This window comes from Mobula birostris, chromosome 3 (assembly GCF_030028105.1).
Source record: "Mobula birostris isolate sMobBir1 chromosome 3, sMobBir1.hap1, whole genome shotgun sequence".
NCBI classification, from domain to species: Eukaryota; Metazoa; Chordata; class Chondrichthyes; order Myliobatiformes; family Myliobatidae; genus Mobula; species Mobula birostris.
Window position 1 is genome coordinate 166,274,724 of NC_092372.1, and position 20,335 is coordinate 166,295,058.

The 20,335-nt window shown below is 42.6% G+C and overlaps 1 protein-coding gene across 6 annotated transcripts in view; it reads right to left on the reverse strand.

Annotated features, from left to right (window-relative positions):
* Positions 1 to 20,335, reverse strand: part of blvra (biliverdin reductase A) — a 61,983-nt gene that overhangs the window by 18,572 nt on the left and 23,076 nt on the right. For all 6 annotated transcript variants that reach the window (XM_072253620.1, XM_072253618.1, XM_072253622.1 and 3 more), the window contains 2 exons: positions 17,479 to 17,605; positions 5,326 to 5,445 (listed from right to left, as the gene is read on the reverse strand). In XM_072253620.1, the coding sequence (XP_072109721.1) occupies positions 5,326 to 5,445; positions 17,479 to 17,597 (239 nt within the window). In that variant the 5' untranslated portion in view covers positions 17,598 to 17,605. The remainder of the gene's footprint in view (positions 1 to 5,325; positions 5,446 to 17,478; positions 17,606 to 20,335) is intronic.

A 20,335-nucleotide genomic window follows, 5' to 3' on the forward strand; every position in this document is an offset into this window, starting at 1 on the left:
ATCTATGCAGAATGGAGATGAGGAGGAATTTCTCTAGCCAAAGGGTGGTGAATCTGTGGAATTCATTGCCACAGGTGGCTGTGGAGGTCAAGTCCCTGACTGTATTTAAGACAGAGTTTGATAGGTTCTTAATTAGTCAGAGTGTGAAAGGTCATGAGGAGAAGGAAGGAGAATGGGTGGACAGGGAAATGGATCGGCCATGATAAAATGGTGGAGCAGACTTGATGGGCAAATGGCATAATTCTGCTCCTATATGACTTACGATCTTATAACCACATCCTACTTGTAGTTTGAGATCTGCACGTAATACTCCATGTATGACCTTACTAGTGTTATGAAAAGTTGCAACTCTACTTAACAACCTGCATATTCCGTGCCCTGACCTATGACGGCCAGCACGCCATATGCCTTTTTCACCACCCAACCTGTGTTGCCACAGTGAGGCATCTAAGAGATTGGAATTGGTTTATTACTGTCACATGTAATGGAATACCATGAAATATTTGTCTTGAATACTATACATACAGATCAAATTGTTACACAGTGCACCCGGGAAGAACAAGGTAATACAATAACAAAATGCAGAATAAAGTGTAAGAGTTCGAGAGAAAGCGGACAAAAAAAAGAAGACAATAAAATGCAAAGTCATGCAAGTTATATTGTGAGGTCCAGAGTCCATCTTATCATACTAAGGAACCACTTAATAATCATATAATAGTGGATTAGAAGCTGTCCTTAAGCCTGATGGTACATGCTTTCAGGATTTTGTATCATTTGCCTAATGGTAAAGGGGAGAAGAGATAATGTCCGGGGTGGGTACAGAGGAGTACAGGGAACTACAGAGGCATGAGAGAGGAGCAGAACAAAGTTGGTTGGAAAGGGACACTAGCAGGGATAACTGCAGAACAGCTGTAACATTCAGTTATATTGGCTCGTGTATGTCTAGGGGAAATCCAGCCCAGCACCCGCCTCAACACTCCCCACAGGGTCGGTTGCCACCCGAATGAATCACAAACATCAATCACCAGCCAGCACACCCAGTAAATTTTAACAAATACACTTTATATATTACTAATTCTATGATATTAATATACATTTGATACAGAGAGGAGAGTAATGAAAAAAAAAGGCGCCAACACTTATCAAAGTCCAAGTTTTTTGCGCGCTACGTTGGAGCTCAATTCAACGTCAGACGACCACCCGAATTCCGTCGACTCACGGCTCGGGACCACCCTGAGTGATCGACCGGAGCCTCTCCACACGTCCGCGGTCTTCCTCATCTCTCCTCCGACTCCCCGCCAAAACTCAGTCCACAGTCATATCATACAGCATGGTATCCGAAAACAAAATGATACATAACCACCCATTGGCTAATAGAACCCTGTTATCTCATTTTAAAGAAAAACAAACTGTTAGCGCAAACTCTCTTCAGCGTTAAAGCACAACAAAGCCACATTCCCCAGATTAACATAACAAAGTCGCCATTTTAAATGTAACAAAAGAAAGACCCTGTACACAACATTGGCTGGAGTTTCTGGGAGCAATTTGGAAGATACAGAATAGATACATTCTAAAGAAGATGATTTCTAAAGGGATGATAAAGCTGACAAAGACAGAGTAAAAGTAAAAGAAGGCATACAATATAGCAAATATTAGTGGGAAACTAGAGGATTGGTAAGCTTTTAAAAACCAACAGAAGACAACTATAAAAGCAATAAAGGATGAAGTATGAAGATAAGCTAGCCAATATTATAAAAAGAGGATTCTGAAGGATTTTTCAGATATATAAAGTGTAAAAGAGAGGTGAGAGTGGATATCAGACTGCTGAAAAATAACACTGGATAGTTAGTAATCAGGACCAAAGAATTGGCAGACAAACTCAATAAGTCTTTTGCATCAATCTTCACTGTGGTAGACACCAGTAGTATGTCAGGAGGCCAAATAAGCCGAAGTGAGAGTGATTACTATTACAAAGGAAATATGCTTGGGAAACTGAAAGGTCTGAAGGTAGAGAAGTCACCTGGACCAGACTGACGAAACCCCAGGGTTCTGAAAGAGTTAGCTGAAGAGATTGTGGAGGCATTAGTGCTGATCTTTCAAAAATCACTAGATTCTGTAATGGTTCCTGAAGACTGAAAAATTGCAAATGTCACTCCACTCTTTAAGAAGGGAAGAAGACAAAAGACAGGAAATTATAGGCCAGTTAGTCTGACTTCAGTGGTTGGGAAGATGTTGGAGTCCAATATTAAAGTTGAAGTTTTGTGGTACTTGGAGGCACACAAATAAGCCAAAGTCAGCAAGGTTTCCTTCTATTTGAATTCTTTGAAGAAGTAACTGGCAGGATAGACAAAAGAGTCAGTGGATGTTGTTTACTTGGATTTTCAGAAGACCTTTGAAAAGGTGCCGCACACAAGACTGCTAACAGCACATGGCATTGCAGGAAAAGAAGAATGAGGGGAGATTTGATAGAGGTATATAAAATTATGATGGGTATAGATAGAGTGAACGCAAGCAGGCTTTTTCCACTGAGGCAAGGGGAGAAAAAAACCAGAGGACATGGGTTAAGGATGAGGGGGGGAAAGTTTAAAGGGAACATTAGGGGGGGCTTCTTCACACAGAGAGTGGTGGGAGTATGGAATGAGCTGCCAGACGAGGTGGTAAATGCGGGTTCTTTTTTAACATTTAAGAATAAATTGGACAGATACATGGATGGGAGGTGTATGGAGGGATATGGTCCGTGTGCAGGTCAGTGGGACTAGGCAGAAAATGGTTCGGCACAGCCAAGAAGGGCCAAAGGGCCTGTTTCTGTGCTGTAGTTTCTATGGTTCTATGGTTCTATGGAAAGGTCCCAGCATAGATAGAAGGTTGGCTGACTGACAGAAGGCAAAGAGTGGGAGTAAAGGGGGCCTTTTCTTTTTGGCTGCCGGTGACTAATGGTGTTCCGAAGGGGTCAGTATTGGGACTGCTTCTTTTCATGTTATATGTTAATGATTTGGATGATGGAGTTGATGGCTTTGTGGCTAAGTTTGCAGATGATATGAATATAGCTGGAGCGGGAGGTACTGTTCACGAAGCAGAGTTTATGTGGAAGGACAGACAGATTAGGAGAATGATCAAAGAAGTAGAAAATAGTGTAGAGAATCGTATGGTCATGCACTCTAGTAGAAGAAATAAAGGTGTAGACTATTTTCTAAACAGGGAGAAAATTAAGAAATCAGAGGAGCAAAGGAACTTGGGGGGCCTCATGTACGATTCTCTAAAGGTTAACTTGCAGTTTGAGTCAGTGGTAATAAGGCAAATGCAAAGTTAGCATTCATTTCAAGAGGACCAGAATATAAAAGCAAGAAGGTTAAGCTGAGGTTTTATAAGGCATTGGTCAAACTGCACTTGAGAGTATTGTGAGCAATTTTGGGCCCCTTGTCTAAGAAAGGATGTGCTAGCATTGGAGAGGGTCCAGAGGAGGCTAGAAAATTATTCTGAAAATCAGACGATTAATGTATGAGGTGCATTTGGTGGCTTTGGGCAAGTACTCGCTGGAGATTAGAAGAATGGGGAGGGGATCTCATTGAAATCTATCAAGTATTGAAAGGCCTGCAGAGAGTGGACATGGAGAGGATGTTACCTATAGTGGGGGGGGGGGGGGAATCTAGGACCAGACGGCATTGCCTTAGAATAGGAGGACGTCCCTTTAGAAGAGAGATAAGGAGGAATTTCTTCAGCCCAAGGGTGGTGAATCTGCGGAATTCATTGCCACAGACGGCTGGATTTATTTAAAGTGGAGGTTGGTAGGCTCTTGATTAGTAAGGGTGTCAAAGTTTGCAGGGAGAAGATTGGAAAATGGGGTTGAGAGGGATAATAAATCAACCATGGTACAGCAGATTCGATTGGCTTAATTCTGTCCCAATGTCATAGAGTCGCACAATGATTTACAATCCACAAAGAAATAGCAGATTGGTAAACACTGCCACCTAAGGCAAAGGGTTCACATTGGAAACCCGCAGCCTTAAGCCTACATGATAACTTCTACGACTCTGCCTTCATCAATCTTCTTAGTTACCTCTACAAATATCTCAGTAATAAGAGTAGATTTCTCCTGCAGAAGTCTGATTGTTATGCTGAATGTCCCTAATCAGATATCCCCTTTCCAAATAAACATAAACCCTGTCCCTCTGACTTTTCTCCAGTCATTTCGTTGTCACTGATATAGGGTCCACTGGCCTGTCATTTCCTGAATTATCCCTACTGCCCTTCTTTAATACAGAAACAGCATTAGCTATCCCCAGTTTTCTGAAATGTAATCTGTGGCTAACAAAGATGTAAAAATCTCTATCAGACCCCCATCTATTTCTTCCTGAGTTTGATCAGCCTTTATACACCCCAAGACATCTAACAACTCCTCCTACACAATACTGACCTACTCCAGGTTATCCATATGCCCCTCCCTGAACTCACGGTCTTCCATATTCCTCCCCTTGGTGAATATAGATGAGAAGTATACCTTCCAGGACTTTTGCAGACTTTTCCTTCCATTTTCTCCATCCTCTCTGCAACTAAAACATACTGGGAATCTCACTTTTCCAGTTCTGCTGAAACACTATCTGTTTCTCTCCCCACTGATGCTACCAAACATGCTGAATACCTTCAGCATTCCATCTTTTGGTTATAGATTTAAGGTACGGGCAGCCTCTGGGTTATGGGTAGCTAGCATTCTGACAAGACAATCCAGTCATCTGCATGTCCATTAAGCGAGTGGAAAAAGAATCAATAGTGTTTATTTACCTCTTTTCACATAAATTCTGTAAGAGAGAATTTTATTCTGAACCTCACATTTTTGTGCAGTGATTTGTGAATTTTGAAACAAAGAATTTCTGTTACCCAAATAGCTATAACCTGTAATAGACTGAAGAATAAGAGGCAAATTAAGACATAGCAAAAATCAACTGGTGGATGGTGAAATGTGATTCTCATTGTACAAAATGCTTGGATGAGCACTTGATGTAGTTACAAAACAAAAGCTGGACAATGAATTAAAATAGACAGTACTCTTCCAGTTGGCATAGACTTAATGGGATGTATGGTTTCAGTGCCATAAATTTCAATGAATTAATCATTGTATGTAGAAGATAATGAAAGTGAAATCACTATGTGTGAATGGATGGAAGACTGAATAAATATTTGAAGGTGAGGATAATTGAGAGCTATTATAGTTTTTGGATAAACTAGATAAACTGCAGAATATTCTGTCGCCTTAATCAAGCTAGTACTACAGTGGATTCCTGTCTAACTCATGATCGCCAAGTTTGAGAACCGTCTTCCTTTCAGTACCTGACATTCTCTTCATGGGCCTCATTCTCCACACTGATGATGGCAGCCTGTACTTCATCACTGCCAAGAGCTTCATCCAAGGTGATCTGACTCAGGTGCTCTATGTTGCCTAATGAACGCCTGCAAGATTGAAGGAAGAAGCACAGCAATAAATTCACTTCCAATAATACAGATGCACATGGCAGAATGTTCACTGTGAAATATGAAGAAATGCACCACCTTCCTTTCCTCAGGAGTTACCTCTTTACAAACGCAGGTATCGGTGATGAGTTTCACCGTAACTTTCAGTGCAGCAGCACTGACTGAGGCAAAGAGATCAAGATGTCAAACCCAACACCAAGCTCATCCTCTATTGAGTAGCAGTGATCCTTATCCTCCTGTGATAAGTGGAAATGTAGAAAAGCCAGGGCAGGCAAAGCAGTGGGAAAGTATGATCAATAGCACAACCGAAAACATCCTTCCCATCATAGAGCCATGCGGCATAGAAGCAGGTCCTTCAGCCCAACTTGTTCATGTTAACTAGCGTGTTCATGAAAGTTGGTCCCTTTCGTCTGCAACTGGTCCGTATCACTCTGTAACTTTCTCACCTACAGTATGTAAACACCTAAATGTCCAAATCAGCAAACTAAGGAAACCGTATTTTGTCATAACGTAGAAAAGGGCTTTCTACGTAGAAAAGGGCATAGCAAGGCTAAGCTCTATCTAACTTTCCCACTGACTTCCTAAAAACCTTTTCTCAGCTCCCATTACACAGTTCTCCCACGTCCCACCTACATAAGGGGTCATTTACAGTAGCTAATTAAGCTACTAATCTGTATGTTTTTGGGATGTCAGGGAAAACCCGAGTCCCCTGGGAGAGCATACAAACTCTATGGGTCAGGACTAAACCCGAATCACTGGAGCTACCAGCCAACAGCATCAGCTACTGGGCTACTATGCCACTCTACCCTACTCCAGTGTCCTCCTCCAGAGCAACATTTCAGCATTAAGGCTCTGATCACACTCAACCAGGTTCCTTGGGTAGGCACCATTATCTACAAATGTATCACTAGGTTCTGAGACAGCGTCTGAGTTCCAAAGCAACAGGAGATTTCCTACAGGGGAGCAAAGCTTTCCAAAGAGCTTTCCTTGGAAAATAAAATGAAATACCCTCACTGACTCAAGTAAATCTCAATGTGGAAAGAAAGCATCCTGGAAGGCGCTGAGCCTTGGAGAATATCGAGTGGGAACATGGGGAGCCTTCCACAAACAATTGCAGGAGCATGCACTGTTCAAAATATTCCACTCTCACACACCTTCAAGCAACACATACCCCACATGGGGCAGAGTCTACCCATTCCACACAGGCAACTTAGAACACACAGACTGAAGTGGAAGCATGTTATCCTTGATTCCTAAGAAGAAGGAGATTAATACTTATTCACTGAATTCCTTCTGGAGGAAGATGAGTTTATTTTTGCACAGATCCTTGTATTACCAAATACCAGAGGTGGTTAGGAAAATATCTTAGAATACTGCTAAAAACCTCTTTGGTCTCCTGGGACAGTTTAAATATTTTATAGATGTTCACAAACTCGCACAGGGTTTTCTCTTTTTATCTCACATACTGAGGCAGACATTATTCTAAAACTGAAGTTTAAAATGTCTTGCCAGGATCAACATAAAAAATAAACAGCAATTCCACCAGGACTGCTTTAGAGGAAGTGCTTGAAAAAAAAATCAAGTATGCAAGCAATGCTTATACCAATGGGAAATAAGATCGTACCTTTAGTCAATTTGACTTCATAACCATAGCAAAGTCACAATTAAATGGTTCAGAATCAAAACATTATCTCAAATAGCTGAATTGAAATCAGCACTTTTGATCTCCAGCCCCCACAGCTTTAATTCCCTCTGCAGAATGATGCCCAAACTGGAATCTGCATTTAGTCTAGTCTTTAATTCACTCCCATTTGGGCACCTAAAGCATTTCTAGCCTATAGGCTTCATTTGCTCATTACTTTCAAAAGGCTTGAAATGATTCATGGAATGAATTTCAATAAGGTTTTTCAGTACAGTTTTGCGGAAAGTGTTTTGGATGAGTTCAGCACGTTGGCATCAAAAACACGGCATTAGCAGCCTTTCTAGTTGAAGTATTCTACGATAAGAAGAAATGCCAGCAACATCTATGCTAACGTGATCTATCTCTGCACGATCTTTTTTGCTTTAGATGACACTGTCTTTGAATTCCACTTACAGAATTGTTTATAGCATTATGAAATCAAATAACATAAAGGAGAAATAATAACATTTATCTATAAAGTTACATACTCAATTGCCTTTTGTGTTTGACAACCTTGTATGTACGGTTTAATGTTCTAGCCTATGTCATGGTGCTCCCTTCAGTCTCTTGGCTGGAAGGTTGCTTTCTTTCACTTTTTGTCTTTGGTCACCTATGAGAAGCTCTTGCCCCAGACTTCAGCCATTGTCAAGGGCTACTGAAGGAGCAGATGGGATGGTTGGTTGTAAAGTACGGGTGAATGTGCTACCTGAGGGTATCCTGTGTGGGTAACATCAATGTCCTGTAGCTGCACAGCAGGTGATCTCTCAGGAGACCGAGTACACAATCAGTACAGAATCAAAGAGCCCTAGAGAGAGATAGCACAGAAAAATGCCGTCCGGCCCACTGAGTCAGCACCAACCACCCATTTACAGTAATCCTACACTAATTCTTTTTTTCTGGAATTTCCCTACATTTTCATTAACTTTCCCCAGGTCCTATCACTCACCTCATACTAGGGACAATTCACAGTAGCCAATTAACCAACCAACCTATACATCTTGTGAGGAAAAGGGAAACAAAGCATCTGGAAAAAATCCACATGTCATGGTCTGGTCCATGAAGTCCGCATTCCGGTTCACGGTCTGGTCCATCGACCCTTGCTCCAGGTTTTCCTGTCTACCCTGTTTCGGTTCCTGTTGAGCACTAATTGAGGCAGCTGATTCTCATTGGGGTTGGCTGCATAATTACCTCCAGAGACCAGGGCATAGCTGCTGGATTGTTCTTGTCCTTACTCCTTATATCCCTTCCCCGCCTTCTGTTTCCTTGCCTGAAGCCCTGCCTTGTCTTGCCGATAACTCTCGCCTCGCCTGAAGTTCTTGTCTCGCCTTGCATTGCCTGAAGCCTTGCCTTGTCTTGCTGGTAACTCTCACCTCGTCTCGCCTGCAGTCTTGTCCTGGAGCCACCCTGTACCTAGCTCCCTTCCTGTTCCTTGCCTCCGCTGGGTAAGTCAGGCCGTCTTGCCGTTACCCTGTGGTTGGTCTGTCCCTTCCTGTCCCTTGCCTCCGTTGGGTAAGCCAGGCTGTCTTGCCGTTACCTACAGTTGGTTCTGTCCCTTCCTGTTCCTTGCCTCCGTCGGGGAAGCCAGGCCGTCTTGCCGTTACCTGCAGTTGGTTCTGTCCCTTCCTGTCCCTTGCCTCCATCGGGTAAGCCAGGCCATACCGCTGTTACCCTGCAGTTGGTTCTGCCCCTTCCAGTCCCTTGCCTCCATTGGGTGGAGATCCGCGCCCTGCACAGGTGTACCGCGCCCTGCCCAGGAGGAGCTTCAAGACCTCAAGTCTCTGGTCCCCAGCCTCACCTCAAGACTGAAGACTCCAGCTTCGTCCGGTCTGCCAGCCAAGTCACGTCCTTGCCTAGTTCTGGGGTCCGAGCCAGAGGCAAGACCCAGGTTCTGGGTCCTTGTCCAGTCTCTGGCTTGGAATCTAAGCCTGGGCTTCTAGCTCTCTTGTCCAGTCCTGTTCCAGGTTCCTGGTTTTCTGGTCCATGTCCTAGCCCTCACCCTGTATCCTAGTCCTGTCCCTAGTACTTCAGTGTCTGTGTCTTGCACTTGGGTCCGTTCCCAGCCACCACCTTATGACACCACACAGTCAAAGGAAATACGTGTAAACACCATATGATCTCAAGGTCAGCACTGAGCCTGAGTTTGTGGCACTGTGAGGAAATGGCCCTTTTATCTACACCACTGTGCCATCCTTAAGTATTTTAATGATGTTTTTGGTATGTGGCACCCTGTTTGTGACGAGCATTACAACAAGATTTTAATATACTAATAAAAGTGAAAGCCAATTTTCAGACAAATATAGGATTATTATGAACACGGGTTATAGAATTCAAAACAGAAAATTACACTAGTTTTCACCATATTTGTAGGCCGTTACTCCAGTTTCATGAGCACTCATCTTGCAGCTGAAGAACATGTTAAAACATCAGCTATTCTAGAATTGCTTGAAACATTATGGTAACAATCCATCACAAATTACTGCATCCCAGGAGGGAGTATTTAAAAATGAATCCAATCAGATCATTGTATTATCAAAGATCAACTGAGTTACCTCATCAGGTCTTTCTCCTGCTGTGTCTTATGGTCTTATCGTCAAATGTTATGGGAGAAGGCCGGAGAATGAGGTTAAAAGGGAAAATAAATCAGCCATGATCAAATGGCAGTGCTGACTCAGTGGGCCAAATGACTTAATTCTATACCTATGTATGTCTTATGGTCGCATTCTCATGCTGATAAAAGGTAGCATTTACAATAAATTTAAACTTCAGATGGCTTTCTTGGAATAATGTAGTATTGGAACATAAAGCACTAAGACTTTGCTTGCCTGGCAGTGAGAGAGATCCTTCCTACATGGTCAGAGTCTCACTTCCAATGCATGCTAGCATTGTTGTGGCTCCAAAGTAGAAGAGACAATTTTCCACTAATTTGTGGTCTGTGCATTTGCCAAGAAAGCCTGGCAAAGGATGCAAGTGTCCTTGTTGAGGTTTGCCTGAGCAGCTGTATAACAAAGGAATCTCTGATCTATGGGCTATTCTCACTAATGCATTCTGAAATAAACATCACATGCTGCTGGTAGATCATCACCTCCATGAAATAGGTACTTTGGTTTGTTGAAAACTTGTCGGTTCTCCAGTGTAAAATGTCCGGAAGTGAATGCTGTCAACTGACACTTACCACAATGAAGAAATACAATCTGAGGAAGCCGACTACATACTGATTCTCGGTGCAGCCACCACAAAGGCTCTATGGGGAGGATTATAGTCTAAGTTCTGTAACCAGTGGACCCTGATGGGCTGTGCCCTGTGTAGCAGCCTCTGAAACACTTACAGGTGCACTGTTTAAGAAGGAAAAATGGGTGGTTTTGATACATTTTAATAGAATGTATCAATAGTAAATTGATGGTAAAAATGAATGTAGACAAAGGAATGTATAATTTTGTATTCCTGTATATTATTAAGCATTAAGTATTTTGAATAAAACGAGAGGAAACATGGGGGTCACGTGAGGTCTTGGTATGGAGTAGACGTGTGTCCCGGGAGCTGCGCCTACCTTCACCTTTTGCCTCACCCAAATAGCAGTTAATTCTTATTTTTTAAGTGACTGAAGTGAGCTGTAACGGGCTGAACGAAATGACGAAGCCAGGTAAAGGAAAGAAACAAGAAAAGGGCGCAGGAGAAGAAGATTCTGGCGAGGGTTCCGTGAAGCTAGCTGGCTTAGGAGAAGCTAAAGCCAATGCTGCTAGCACCCCGGTCCCAACTACCATTGAAGAAGTCCTTGTGGTGGTAAACAAGCTGTACAGTTTGGTAGACGGGATACATGCAGAGCATAATAATTCAATCATGAACCTAACAGCGGCTCTAACCGAAGTCAGTAAGCGTGTTTCTTTAATAGAGGATTATGCCGAATTGTATGAGAGGCGAATCGAAGAGTTGGAGAGGCGGTTTGATAGCCTAATATCCCAGAACACGCAGATACAGGCTAAGGTGGATGACCTTGAAGCTCGGTCTCACCGTCAAAACATTCACATTATTGGGGTTCAAGAGAAAGACAAAAACAATACGCCCACAGAATTTGTAGCCACATTGCTTCCGAAGTTGCTGGGGAAGAACATTTCCATCAGCCGATTGAAGTGGACTGTGCCCACCGGAGCCTAGCACCTGCTAAAAATGGCAGGCCAAGAGCTATTATTGTGAGGCTACACCACTACCAGGTTAAAGAGCTGGTGCTACAGGTGTCCAGGGAGAGAGCTCTGCTGCTATATGACGGGCGTCCGGTGTTCATTTACCCAGATTTAACCTTAGTTACCATGAGGAAACGGCAGGATTTTCAGCACATTAAGGAGAAATGCAAAGCCAGGAAAATTAGGTGTGGATTCCGGTATCCGGCGAAGTTTGTGGTTACAGTTAACAATACCACCAGTACATTTAGCACTGCAGCCATAGTGGAGGAGTTCCTGAGCCGAGAAGTGAAAGATTGGCATTCGGACACTGTATCAACCTAAAAACGGATTAACGCTGGGTTATTGGATTTGTCATTGATCGATAGTGGCTTCATCTGGAGACTGTTATGTTCAGTGCACGAGGAACTGAAAAATAAGCTCACTCTAAGATGTGGGTGAGGTCTGATTGTTATTGTTTATTTTTATATTTCAGAGTGTATTTGTGAAGAGGTGTTTCTCCCGTGTTTAGTGAGTAATGGGTAGTTATCTCGCTATTCCAGGCCATATGTTGGTTCTTGGATATAGCTTTGACTCTAGGTTAGGGGTATGGAAGTACCACTCCTGGTGTGTTTTTATTTTTGGGAGGGTTTTTTGTGTTTCTCAAGGGGTTGTTACAGCACATCTATAAGTTCAAGTTACAGTTTGTGTTATGTCACGACCATACAGCATATTTTTTCTGTTAAGCAGCAGTTATGACATCTAATTCGCACATGCACAGCATTGGTGAGACTAAACTTGTTAGTTGGAATGTACGGGGGATGAATAGTCCACTGAAGAGAGGGAAGGTGTATGCACATCTTCGTACACTCAAAGCTGATACTTGCTTTCTCCAAGAAACGCACATTAAGAAAACAGCAGCGAAAGTGCTTTGTCCCTCCTGGTCATCTCAGGTCTACCAGTCAAATTTTAGTACTAAAACTAGAGGTGTTGCAATCCTAATGAAAAAAACCATACTGTTTATTCACACACAAACTATCGCTGACCTGAGGGGCAGATATGTAATAGTAAGTGGAATATTAAATTCTATACCATTGACACTAGTGAATGTGTATGGGCCCAACTTTGATGATCCAATTTTTTTTCAGAACCTCTTTAAGGCCATACCTAATCTGCCTGACTTTAACATAATTGTAGGTGGAGACTTTAATTGCACCTTAAACTCCCTCCTAGATAGACAATGTCCCCAAGTTTCTTCATTTACAATTAGTGTAACACTTAATAATCTCATGCAATCGTATAACATAGTGGATATATGGAGGCTTCTTAATCCAACGAAGAAGGATTTTTCATATTTCTCCACAGTACATAAATCCTACTCTAGGATTGATTATTTTCTGTTAGATTGGAAATTGGTCCAGTCAGTAGTCGGTTGCACTTACTATAATATATCAGATCATACTCCTGTCTCCCTTACACTCAAATTGAACCACAAAAGAGGTGAATATAGTTGGCGTTTAAATAACGCTTTGCTAAAGGATAAGGATTTTTGCTCTTATCTTTCAGATAAGATAAATCTATACTTAAGCACCAACGATGTGGGCGATGTTGATGATTCCACTCTTTGGGAGGCCATGAAGGTGGTTATTAGAGGTTGCATAATAGCATATGAGACAGCGGAAAAAAGAAGACTAAAGAAAAGATTAACTGAAATAGATGATCGGTTGGCAAATCCGGAAGCTTCTTACAAAATAAACCAGGAAGCAGAATTACCTAATAAGATTACTGCCTTAAGGTATGAGTATAATTCTATAATGTCCAAGAGTGTTTAAAAACTACTGACACAAGTCAGACAGAGGTATTTTGAGCTTGGTGAAAAGCCCCATAAGTTATTAGCCTGTCAGTTAAGAGAGATGCAGGCCTCCAGGGCCATACATCGTATAAAGGCGAAAGATGGCTTTTTATTGACGGACCCAGAAAAAAATTAGTAAGTGTTTTGCGCAGTTCTATGCTAATGTTTACCAATTACAAAGCACTCCGGACATTGAAGCTATGGAAGCATTTTTTGATAATCTGAATCTGCCCACGCTGACGACAGATTCAGTAAATACACTTGATGCTGATATAAGCCTAGATGAGATCAAGAAGGTCATCTCTTCCCTCCCCAGTAATGAGGCAGCAGGTCCAGATGGTCTTAGCATGGAATTCTTTGAAGTATTTGGTTCAAAATTGTCACCTCTGCTCTTACGAATGTTGAATCACTCTAGGATAGCTTCCAGATTGCCACCCACTTTATGTAAAGCCAATGTTCCTCTGATACCAAAACCAGGCCGTGATCCCAAGGTGGTTTCATCATATCGCCCCACTTCGCTGCTGCCCACTAAAACCAAAATTCTTGGGAAAGTCCTGGCCAATAGGTTAAAAGAATGCATTTATTCTATTATTCATCCAGATCAAACTGGCTTTATGCCAGGAGGACATATGTATTTTAATTTGCATCGTTCTTTCAATATTTTATATACAAAACACGCAGAAGAGGCTGTAGTCATTTCATTAGATGCGCAACGTGCGTTTGACCAAGTGGAATGGCCATATATGATGTTTGCACTTAAGAAATTTGGATTTGGACCACCTTTCATTAAACGGATTGAGATAATTTATTCACACCCATCTGCTTCTATTATCACTAATCAGAATATTTCCCCCCCTTTTGCAATTCATCGTGGGACTCGTCAAGGCTGCCCCCTTTCTCCGTTTTTGTTTGCAGTTATCATTGAGCCATTGGCTGTTAGCATCAGACAAGACCCTTTGATATCTCCCATTGAAATACATGGACATAAACATCACCTTTTGTTATACGCTGACGATGTCCTTTTATATATCTCCAGCCTACAAACATCAATGCCCGCCCTTCTGACTCTAATTTATAATTTTGGTAGTTTCTCAGGTTTCTCTATTAATTGGGATAAGAATGAACCAATGCCAGTCACTGCAGTGGTTAATACAGCATATTTACAGTCCATTCCCTTTAAAATAACTTAACGATAATTTTTCTTATATTGGTGTGACTATTACAAAAAACTCAGATGACCTTTTGCAAGTGAATTGGTGAAACAAAGTTGAGCAGGTTAAATGCAATATTGACTTTTGGAAAACCCTTCCAATTTCTTTGGTGGGGAGGGTTAACACATTCAAGATGATTGTACTGCCATGATTTCTTCATCTTTTCCAGTCAATTCCATGTTTTATTCCTCTGTCGTATTTTAAACAATTGGATTCTATTATTATACCCTTCATTTGGAATTATAAAGCCATTAGAATTACCAAAAAACACTTGTCAAAGCCCAAGGAAGCAGGTGGTTTGCCCTACCAAACGTTAAAATGTTTTACTGGGCTGCCCACCTATCCATTCTTGCATGGTGGAAAAAAGGCCCACCCTCTACCTCAGACTCGTGCCCAGCATGGTTACTCATCGAGCGAGGGCTTTGTAAGAAGACTTCCTTACCAGCTCTCCTTAATAGCCCCTCTGCAGCTAATAAGTCACATTTTAGTAACAGCTTCGTAGCTGGCAGCTCTATAAGAATTTGAAAGCAGATTCAACTACACATTAAGGCCCCCAAAACTTATATTGACACTCCGATTTGTGACAATCATTCCTTTTTGCCTGGCTTGAATGATACTCTGTTTCTACCTGGAAACAGAGAGGCATCTGTAGTGTAGGTGACCTGTATATTAATGGAAACTTTGCCTCATTTGCGCAGTTACAAGCAGTTTACAATATCCCTGCATCTAGTTTTTTTAGATATTTACAAATTTGAGATTATGTTAGGATGTAAATACCTAACCTTGAAGTTTTAGACAAACATGAGTCCTTAGAGGCAATAAATAAATTTGATCCTGTTACTCGTAGTGCAGTGTCCTATTTTTATCAGATCCTACATAATGGAGCTTGGGTGAATACTGCAGGTTTTAAACAGGCATGGGTGGATAAATGGGGTATAGAACTGACAGAGGAGGTCTGGGATGAGTGTTTAAAGAGGATACATGATTGTTCAGTCAACGTCAGACACAGACTTATACAATTTAAAACAATACATAGATTCCATTATTCCAAAGAAAAGTTGCACAGTTTCTACCCTGATGTTTCACCAGTTTGTAATAGATGTAAATCTGTGAACAGTAACTTGTCACATGCATTCTGGTCATGTTGTAAGCTTTATGCATACTGGAAAAGTATTTTTCACTGTTTCTCTGAGGCTTTGGGGAAGTGGTGGGAACCAGACCCACTCATAACCGTCCTTGGAGCAACAAGCTCCCTATCTTCAGCCAATATGTATGAAAAAATGGCTGTATTGTGTGGAATGGTGATTGCTAAGAAGTTAATCCTGCAAATGTGGAAAATGGACTCTGTGCCTACGTACGATCTGTGGCTGAGAGAACTGGCAAATACTTTACACTTGGAGAGACTGAGACTATGTAATGAGGACAAAGGGGACATCTTTGAAAGGATATGGGACCCTGTATTGGACTTTCTCATGGGGTGAGGACTGAGGTTTTTTGGTGCGGTGCACCTCTGCTGTGTATGTTTACCTTTGCCTTTATATTTTTCTCTCTTTTGCTGCTCAATATTTAATTTGATTTTGTTATGGTTGTGGTTTTTGTGGATGCGCTGTATTTTTTTTGGTTTTTTTGTTTGTTTGTTTGCAATAAATAAATAAAAATGTAATAAAAATATATAAAAGAGGAAACATAAGGGACACTGACACATTGTAAGAAAATGTGCTGAAATAATAGTGTAATCAATTAAGAAAAAGTTGTCTACCATATATATTTACTGTATATAGTTCGAATAAAAAGTGATCTGCACAGAATGTCCTTGAGAGGCTGTGGGGAAACGAGACAATAGGTTCTATTGGATAATTCCCCAAGAAGACTACTGAAGGCATTTGGAGGAATGTTTCATCACTAGAACTCTAACAAGCACCAGTTCTCATGTGGCTGCCGTTGAGAATAGTTCTCCTCATCAAATCCTTCCAGCCTCTTGTGCTTCATCTGCCATGATTTTGATATCTGGGGAAAGAATCATAGCAGAGGAAAAAAAGTGCTAGAGAGGTATAAAAAAAATCTTCAGAATATATGAAGAGATGAATTTCCAGAAGAGTGCATCAGCACAAAAATTTACTGAGTGTTGCCAAATTGTAACAGTACAGTGCCAGATTTATGTTTATTTGCAAGGTTTACAAATGATTTGGGCAAAATTGACAAAATTTTCTGACACTACTAAACAAGGTTTTCTTTTATAAATAGGGGCATGTAACAAAGCAAGACTTTTGTGCTTGGGGGTATACCCAGGCAGAAGAGTTGCACAATGTGAATGAAACCGCTGGTTCCTACCCACCTAAAACTAAGGAAAATTCCAAAGTACACTGTGCCGTCTTTGAAAAGGATTGTTTCAATTTTTAAAAGAGGCAACTCTAGCTTTCAAGAATCCTAACCACAACAACAGCCAGCAGTGCTGTCCTATTTGCTCTGAGAACCAGAGCTTGATATGCCTGCACTCTCCTCAAGTGTGCCTCTGGTGCACAAAACAGAGAGTACAGTATTTGTTAAATGGTGAGAGACTAGGCAGTGCTAACACTTGGGATGTTATTGGCATTCTTGGGCACAGGTCACTGAAAGACAACATACAAGTGCAGCAGGTGATTTGGAATGCATATGGCACATCAGCTTTCATTACAAGAGGAATAGACTACAGTTGGAATGATGTCCTTTACCGTAATTAATATCACAGTACATACTTGCAGCAAGGATTGAGTAGAATAGGCTTGTATTCTCTAAGGATTAGAAGAATGAGAGATTTCATTAAAACCTGCAAAAAGGCTGGACTGATCCATTTGATTCAATTGTATTTCTACTGTGAATGTCTACAAGAAAATGAGTATCAAGGTAATATATGATGACATATATGTATTTGGTTAATAAATTTACTTTGAACTTTGATGAGACTGGCTGTGGGTTTCTCTTTGTGTTTCACCTGTCATCGGTGTGCCAGCAGATTGCTGATTTTTAGCATCAGCTAGAGTGCAACCAAAACCATAAGTTAGTTCAAATTTAGCGAAAACTATATCACAGCCTTATGTTTGAGCAAAGGTTGGCATTTTGGTTAATAGGTCTTACCTGGAGACAAAACCCATGAGTTTAAGATTTTCTATGGGACTGTTAGGCAATGGATTCAGAAGGTCACGGATCCGAACTCTGCCAGCAATACCAATCCCAACAACAACAACACCCAACATTTCAATGTCTGAAAATAAGCACAAAATTGTATAGAAAAATTATGTTAAGTGTTCTTTTACATCAAGCACATTGCCATCAAGGAAAAAACAAAGAAACATATTTGTCATGTTAAGCCACCTACTGGTCAAAGTGAAAGACTGCAAATTTTGCTCTTCACTGTTTCTAGTAACATTAAGTCTAGTTTTTGTAATTATAGATTGAGAAACCCCTTATTGGAAATTCCAAACTCTGAAAACCTCTGAAATTCAAATTTTTTTTGAGCACTGATGTGATGTCACAAATAGAAAATTCCATTAGGTGCTGGGAAGGTCTCTACTTCTCATAGACTGGATAAAGAAGTGACCTCACATATGTAATGAATAGAAGTTAATGAAAAACAGAAAAACACTGCATAAAGTGAAAAATGAAGATCTTGACCATGTATTGAAACAGTGGATTCGTCAGTGTCAGCGTGGTCATACAATATGCAGCTTAATGGTATGCTGATCATAAAACAAGCAAAGATCTATCATGATGAACTGAAAATTGATTACTCAGCAGGCTGGTTGCAGAATTTAAGAAAATCAACGGCATCAAATTTTAAAACTTTATGGTGATGAAAATCTAACACGCTGAACGGCTACATCACTACATACTGTATGTGTGATGAACAAGTGTAAGACAAAGACTGCTTACTGGCACCACATAAATTCAGAGTCGGAAATGATGGTCATGCCAAACAGCCACTGACTGTCCACCTGGGTGGCTGAGGTATTGATAGCTTACCTTTCAGATGGTTCAATGTACACATTATTGTTTCATGTACAAAAATATTAAATTGTGGCGGCTCACCTACACAGCAAGTGAACCAGCTCCAGCAGTCGCGGGCGAGTCCGCAGCCAGCGGCAACCGAGAGGGCTCTGAGTGCGGGGCAGGCCTCGGTCCGGAAGCCGACGTCACTTCCGCCCTGCAAAGAGCAGGGGATGCTGGGAGCAGGCATTTAAGTGCGCGCCAATTGAAACAGTAAACAGTTCAACCAGACCCTGCTCAACTCAGTGTGTTGCTTTCACTCGTTGTGTGTCAGCGCGACTACAGTGGTGACCCTGACACTCCAACGGCACTTGGACCCAGCATGAATGACTCAGCTCTGCAAAATGCAGTTTCCTTTAAACTGCCAACCTTTTGCACCACCCAACCCCTGGTCTGGTTTGAGCAAACAGAGGCCCAGTTCCAGGTCAGGCAAATTGTCTCAGATGCCACCAGGTATTACTATGTGGTGGACACCCTCAACCAGGAGACAGCGGGCCACGTTATCGGCTTTCTGCATCAACCCCCGGCAACAGCCAGGTACAAAGCACTCAAGGCCCTGTTAATCCGCACATTTGACCTCTTCCGCCGTGCGGTTACTGCATATGGATGGCCTGGGCGACCGCGCGCCATCAGCCCTGATGAGCGACATGCTAGCACTGGCAGACGGCCATAAGCCTTGCCTGCTTTTTGAACAGATCTTCTTGGAGCAAATGCCAGAAGACATTCGCCTCCTGCTAGCAGATGAAGACTTCAAAGACCCGCACAGGGTGGCTGCCCGCATGGACGTGCTATGGCGCGCCAAACAAAATGGCGGAACCACCATCAAAATTAGTGCTGCGGCACGGCCGAAAGCCCAGCCCTCCCACACCCCAGCAGCGGAGCACATTACACCCACACCAAGGGACAGCACCACTTCTGAGTCTTGGTGTTTTTATCATCAAAGGTGGGGTTCTGGGACCCGCCTATGCCGACCGCCATGCTCGTTCCAGAGAAACGTCAGGACCAGCCGTCACTGATGGTTACAGCAATTGGTCACCGTGATAGCCTCCTCTACGTTTGGGACAAGCACTCCGGGCGTAGATTCCTGGTGAACACGGGGGTAGAAATCAGAGTCCTACCCTCCCCCCCCCCCGAGCCACAATACCCGAACTAGAAGAACAGGACCGGAACTTATGGCAGCCAACAGCAGCACCATCCGCACCTACACACAAGAACCATCCCCTTGCAGTTCGGTTCCAGCCGCTTTACATGGACATCTACGCTGGCCGCAGTATCACAGCCATTGCTGGGTGCAGCCTTCCTCCGCGTGCACTGCCTGCTCATGGATTTGAAGGGATGACAATTGGTCGATGCAAAGACTTTCCAGACTTTCTCCCTCGGTGAGGTTAGGTTACCGGCCCCGCAGCTGGACTCCATCACTTATTCCGACAACGAGTTCGCCAGGGTGTTATCGGAGTTCCCATCTATCATCACGCCGTAGTTTTCCTCAATAGACCCCGAGCATGGCGTGATGCACCACATCCCCATACAGGGACCTCCCCTTCATGCCCGGCCCTGCAGGCTACCGCCCGACAAGCTCCGCCTCGCGAAACAGGAATTCAAGAAGATGGAGGAGATGGTAATTGTGCGGCGTTCCGACAGCCCGTGGGCCTCCCCTCTCCATATGGTGCCCAAGTCCGCGGGACGGTGAAGACCATGCAGCGACTATAGGAGGCTGTACGATGCCACCACGTCCGATCGCTATCCGATACCGCACATCCAGGACTTTACGGCCAACCTGCATGGGGTGTGCATCTTTTCGAAGATTGACCTGGTCCGAGGGTATCATCAGATCCCAGTCCACCTGGATGATGTACCCAAAACGGCCCTCATTACCTCCTTTGGCCTCTTCGAGTTCCTCAGGATGCCATTCAGGCTCAAAAACGTGGTGTAGACGTTCCAGCGCCTG